This window comes from Cariama cristata, unplaced genomic scaffold (genome assembly GCF_000690535.1).
Source record: "Cariama cristata isolate BGI_N322 unplaced genomic scaffold, ASM69053v1 scaffold37146, whole genome shotgun sequence".
Taxonomy (NCBI): Eukaryota; Metazoa; Chordata; class Aves; order Cariamiformes; family Cariamidae; genus Cariama; species Cariama cristata.
In genome coordinates this window covers 1-6,676 of record NW_009622202.1, presented here as the reverse complement: position 1 = coordinate 6,676, position 6,676 = coordinate 1, and the positions used below count along the sequence as shown (strand labels likewise).

Sequence of the window (6,676 nt, the reverse complement as noted above, 5' to 3'; positions counted from 1 at the left end):
CCCCCCCCCCCCCCCAAGTTACAAAGCACTTCAGATTTCCAAAAAGGTAATGTTTTTTACAATCTGATCTACAGGTTTCTGTTCAGTAACAAAATAGGTCTGGTGTTCAATTTAATTCCTTGCAAGTCCAAAACCCACAGTAATAAAACTTAAAGAATAGTTAACATAACTAATCAGTAGTTAATTATTATAATGACATGCTACAAAAACCATTTGCTGAGCTTTGTCTTTCAGGACATCCAGTTCAGAGATTTTGTTCTTCAAGCATTAAATTTAAGCATGAAGACCCATAAATTAACACTACCCAAAAGAAATGAACTTCTTTTTCCGTATTTCCAACCTTTAAGTAAACTGGTAGATCTCTATCCAATTGGTCCAGAAAACAACACAATGAGACTTTCCTTCCAGGAGCCCGTCGAAATCTAAAACAAAACTGTGTGTCCCCAAGACAACCTACATAGGGGGAAGAGATAAACAACAGATAGACAGTATTCTGAGTTTGAGCCCTGTTTAACATGAGGACCTGTTTACAGCCAAAGAGGTATAATAGTTTTGGTTCATTTCTCTTGCACTGCTATTGTTCCCTGCTATTGCAACCATTTATCTATTTATATTTTTATAAGTGAACAAAATTTGGCATCTTTGGCAATGATAAATATCCTACCTTCAACAAGAAAAAAAAGTCACTCTGCCTCACAGTGTGTTTATTAGACTGTCACGTCCTTAAACTGCTCTACTAATGGCTGTCCTCCTACTGTTATTACACATTTTATTGGTCTGCCTTTATAGTTCTAATCATCTTAACCACATGTAATTTCTCTGTTGAATGACTGCACTTAGCCTTTTTTTTTTTGACAGCAAACAATTCATACATAAGTCACACTGTAAGAGTGTGTTATGCTGATCTCTTAGAACTCCAAGTGCAGGCCTAGGACTTAGTATTTTTGAAAGTCACAAAACTAACTGCAGAAAAGTGAGTGAAACTGAGTACTGCTTCCCAGTAATACTCACAAGGAGTGACGCTTCCCTTCATTTCTATCAAAATTAATTTCTGAAAGAAAAATGTAACAAAGTATATTGACTATTTGCAGTCTGAAAATAAATTTAAGCTAAGTTTGTATCAGATATCAAAGAAACTGTCCAGGTGGAACATGAGAACTGCAGTATCAGAACTTGTATCACTGATACTCTCATGGCTGTGTTCTTGCTATCACAAATGTCTGCTGTGAAAAGAGAAATAGCTCCAAAAAATCTTTAGTTCTAGCATAAGCTATATAAGCTGAACAGAATGTGCTGTTCATGGGAACAGCAATAAGGGGGGCTGCTAGAATCTTAAGAACACGCAGGTACATTACTCATTCTAGCAAACCTGTAAAAAAAAAAGTCCCTTTGGAATACAGTGTTACTAACATGAACACAATCAGTGGAAAGACAACCTCCTGACCATTGCCAACCTGTGGTAGGCAGACTATCTTCACCATAACAATGTAAATGTTCATGTAAGCGACTACCAAAACCAACCTACTACTAAACTTATAGCTATTGTGACAGCAGCGTTGCCAGCTGGCAAAGGACACCCACTTCTCCATATTGAATCTAACTTCTTCATTAGTGCTTTGCTCTTACAGCTTTTGGACATAATTTGCAAAGACCTCCAGGGAAAAAAAAAAATCATGAAGTCACTACTGATCATCTGAACTCTTCACAGCTGTCCTGTCTTACATCAGCCAGTCCTAACTGACCAAAAGTATGGCAGAGCTCCATTCTCCAGATAACTATTCTTCAGACTTAAAAGCTCAATTTCATGTTCTTCTCTTTCAGTCACGTACCGACTGCTACAGCAATCACAGACAGCCCAAAACCTCAATCAAATTCACGGGCTGTGTAACTGGCAGTGTGGATTAATACTGGCATGTTCAGAGCCTTCAGGTTTGAGTCTTAGAACCCCCTGAAGTTGCAGCAGGAAACCCACAATGCACCAAGACAAAATCAAAAGTAGCAAAACATTGTATGATGGGATAACCGTCCAATTCAAACAGGTAACTAAAGCAAGTGCTTAGCAATATGGATACAATCATAAGAAAAAGCACAGCACAGGCCAATAACACAGCATTAAATATTTGCTCCAATTTTTCATAGCTAGTTCCCTTCATCCAAAGCAAAACCCACCCAACTGCTATTATAAAAAGCTAAACGCAGAAGACCTAAAAGTAAATTACCCTTAATCATCAATATGTTGAAATAAATTCCGAATATGACGGCTTCTTATTTAACAAGCTCTTCCAGCATGTAGAATTTGAAAAGATTGGTAAATGTCTATTCTTTCTTCAACTATCCATGCAGAAAAGGCAAACGAATTATTTTAAAGATAATTGTACTAGGAAACTTGACTTAAAAACACAAAAAATATCATGATCTAGTACCTGATTAAATCAATTTTTCACCCTAAATTCATAGCCACTACAAGTCCTAGAATTATATCTATTTGCAGTTGTAAAAGAAAAAAAAAGTTGAATTCATCTTTTGAGCCATGAAAACCTAGGAAAGACTGACCTCAAATTTAGCTGCAAGCTAATAGCTTCCTTCACTGCTCTATTACGCAAGCTTTTCCTTTTATGTTACAGCCTACAATGAAAAAATAAATTGTAACAGATAGCATATACTCTCAACTAATTTCTAGAACACAAGTTTTACATAGGTAATCCCTGTACATCATTTGAAACTTCAGCCTACCAAGAATGATCAAGAACCTACAGGTTCTTAAGAGAGACATTATAAAAAGCAAAAAGTTGAGATTTTTTTCGTGCTGAAAGTAAATCCTCTTTACGTATACCTATCCTGACTAAAATAACTATACTACCACTCTTACTTTAAAAAAAAAACAAAAACAAAACACAAAGAAAAAACCCAGCCTTTGTTCCTAACGCATTATTTTGTACCTTCAACACACCTTTTGAAGGTTGGACAGATTTATAACCATTAACAATGAGAGTAATAAGAAGACACAGTTAACTCTTCTCTTTCAATAATAGAAAGAAGCTTTTCCTCTATTTACATACAGGATATCAAGAAGAGACAAAATACCTTAATTTTAATGACATTAAGAGAAAGGGGAAAAATTAGCCAAGATATTTTGTAAAATTACATGAGAGAGCTCACACATATTAAAAGCACACATCTGCATCATCCCATATCAGAGCTGTTACCCTGCACAGCAACCAAAAGCACTGAGTAAGAGCAGTTATAGGGACAAGTCTGTTACTACAGGTTTTGACTTTTGTAAAGAAACAAATATGAAAGGAAGTGTTTGTACTTCTGCCATATCTTTTTGCAGGTGGTCCAAGTCATTAGCCACATGCCTCCAATTTTTCTTTGGCAGCAGAATAGTAAAAGTTTAGTCTAAAGAAGAATTTAGCAAGCAGGACCACACACAGCAACAGAAGCATCAAGAATAGAGAAAATATAAGATAGCCTAGGTTCTCCCTTCACAAGTGTTCTTTCTAAATGCTTTTGAATTTAAAAGTCAGTTTCACTGTTATGAATTTAGAAAATATACATTTACTTCTTTATGAGAAGAGGGTTCCATACCCCGCTCCATTTGCTTTATTAAATCCTTCAAATTCTGTGCCTACACACCTCTCTACAATGACAATATTATTTTCTTTAAAAGTGAGATTAAGATGTTTGTTCTTTACTTGCAAAGTATTCTGAAACGTCTCGTGTGCCATCTGGAAGGTCTTACACATTCACATCCCTGATATTTCACTTACATTAAATAAAAAAGAATTCTCAGACCTTACTGCAATACAGACAATTACAGTTTTATATTTAACCTAATTTGCAACTTTCCTGTATTGTAATATTAAGATATTCGTATAAGTATTTGATCTAAAACCCTGAATATATACTGTCAAATTCTATCTGTTTTAACATAGCTTAATCCAAGAACAGATGACTACAGAGTGAAGGAAGCACTTACCTGAATTAGAATCTGGAAAAGACAAATAGCAAATACTGGTTTTCTAAAGGGTAGGGAAAAGAAAAGAGATTATATTTCCTGAAATTACTAAACTAAAACCAAACAATATACTTATACAGCAACTGTGACTTACCTCTTTATCTGTGAGTTTTGAATGTGGAGGATATATTACCTACAGGAAAAAAGTATTATTTTCTTTGAAAATAAACCAGGTATAAGTAGTAAGCTTCTATTAAACATTTTTATGATACAACCCCCAAACACCTGCCTAGCCTTAGGCTATTTTCAATGGTAAGCTATTAATATTATGTCTTCTTATTTTTCATACGCTTTCAAGCGAACTTGATCACCCATCTTTACAAGGTATTTTGAATGCTAGTTGGAGACCATGAAGATACATTAAAAAATTCAGAGTACTTGAGATTTTTGGTACAACAGGTCTCAAAGGAGAGCAAGATAACATCCTTTAGATTTAACTTGTACATATGAAATGCAGTAGATGATTCCATAGAGAGCCAACAGCACACATTATTGTCTGAAATCTGTTGCAACAGATAGTTAGGTGGAAGTAATCAAAACTGTAATCACAAAACACCCTCTATATTAATACTAACTCTTGGAGGATGAACATTGACCCCAAATGAGAGCTGGGAACTGTGAAAGCTCAAGGAATACACTCAAAAAGCTTATTTATTTAGTATGTTTTACAACGCAGAAATAAAAAACAATGCAACACAATGGAAGATATGGAAGAAACATCATTTAAAAAAAAACCTGGACGTACAAAATCGGTGATTATGCAAGTGAGAAAAGAACATATAGGAAAGAAGACAAACCTCAGATACTTAAATTTCAGCTACAAAGTTCCACAAAAAAACCTCCAAAACTACTGAAATAGGTGGCTAGCTTGTAAGCAAAGGGAATTCAACATAAATTCAAAAATTATATTTCAAAGAAAGTTTCAGGGCTTCCATAGATGGGAACTTCTCTAAGAATAGAAGTTCAATACAGGAACACTAACTTAGTCTAGAGTCCTCATATTACCATACCATTAACATCCAGTTATCTAATTTAATCTTGTGTGACAAAATGTAAGCAAATGTATCTCCTGATAATATAACGATATCCTACTCTACAGAAGACAACAAATATATCCACTGGCTGGTCTCTGACTAAGCAGGCTTTCTGTCCCCTGGCCATAAAGTCTCCATTTCTTTTTCCCCCCTCAGTCTTTTATCCAACAACGTCCAGCCATACAACATACTATTAGTATAACTAAAGCTAAAAGTACATGAGTGGAACACCTGTATACCACATGTAGTAAACCTATCACTTTTTTCAACATCTTAACATTTTCCTATGCTATCTTACGCTAAGCAATACACTCAGATGTAATTCTTTCAGCAGTTGAATGGTGCCGAAATGATCTGCATCTAGTCAGATTGGAGTAGAGACCAGATTTGAATTCATACTCCTTTTCCTCACTAGCCAGTGTATCTTCCCAGAATTCCAACTGAAACTAAAAGCTAGTTATTCTTCCTGCAGCAAGATAACTGAAAAAACGTAGGCCTTGGTTATGCAGATATTTTAAGTTTAATTTTATGCGTCCATTCAATTAAAATTAATAAGACTGTTAACTGAGTTGTATGCAGACAGACCAGGCTACTCTGTGCTTCCTTCAGCCACTGAGTGCATTATCTGCTTAAGTCACAGGTTATAAAGAAATGCTTCTTTGTTGCTCACACCACCTTATAACATCAAGTGAATATAACTGAGATAATTATCACAGTATGCCAGTTTTTTATTTGCATTTCTCTTGCAGCCAACAATGCATATCAAAGATGTATTTTAAATATTCTACTAGCTAGCTTGATTGAATCGTAGGCCAGTCTGCCATACATTTGTGCTAGCACCACTTTAACAAAAAAACAAAAAAGAAAGAAAGAAAGAAAAAGACAAGACGTTTTTCCCTGCACACCGTTTGCTGCACAGTCATATGGTGAACAGGATGAAACAGGATATGAAATTGAACCAAACGATAGTTCTTCTTTCCAGTTTCTTTCTCATCCCAATCAGTTCCCCAGTGCAGTTCCATATGCAATTTCATAGATGTTTGCCTGTTGCACAAAACAGCAAAGTGCAGCAGGGAGTTAAAACCTGCAGTTTGTGGCAGCATCATTAACGCATCGTCACAGCTTGACGTTCATTTAATGGTGCAAGGAAAATGCCTGAAATATTTAGAGAATTTATTTGCATGCCTCAGCAATCTGGAGAAAATTATTAATTATACAAACGACTTGCATTCACATTATTGTTACAATTTTTAAAAATTTTTAACATGTAGATGCCATGGAAATTAGTGCTATTCGTATATAAAGCAAGCCGACGATGTATTTAATACAAATCTTGGCACGAAGTGAAAACCATTCACAATAGCACACCGACATGCCGATCAGCCTAATGAAAATATTTGCTTGAAAATAATTAAACTCACCTGACGCTCCGTGACAGCTGTCGCCGGCACAGGCTTTCCCACAAAACACTCCCTCCCGCTCTCTCGGCACGCCGCGTCAGACCTCGCTGAAGCACGCTCCCTCCCCTCAGTCGCTTTTTGGGATTTTGCACAATCACGTTTCTCTCAAAACACCGCCGAGCTTCCCCCGCTGCTGTGCAACACCGGCACCAGAGGAAGTGCCC

The 6,676-nt window shown here is 36.1% G+C and overlaps 1 protein-coding gene across 1 annotated transcript in view; it reads right to left on the bottom strand.

Moving 5' to 3' along the window:
- DENND6A (DENN/MADD domain containing 6A) overlaps positions 1 to 6,586 on the bottom strand; it is a gene marked incomplete at its 5' end in the record, with an annotated part of 22,971 nt that extends 16,385 nt beyond the window's left edge. The window contains 4 exons of the mRNA XM_009702255.1: positions 341 to 453; positions 3,980 to 4,022; positions 4,113 to 4,151; positions 6,479 to 6,586. Coding sequence (XP_009700557.1) covers positions 341 to 453; positions 3,980 to 4,022; positions 4,113 to 4,151; positions 6,479 to 6,586 — 303 coding nt within the window. The remainder of the gene's footprint in view (positions 1 to 340; positions 454 to 3,979; positions 4,023 to 4,112; positions 4,152 to 6,478) is intronic.
- Positions 6,587 to 6,676: the final 90 nt, after the last annotated feature.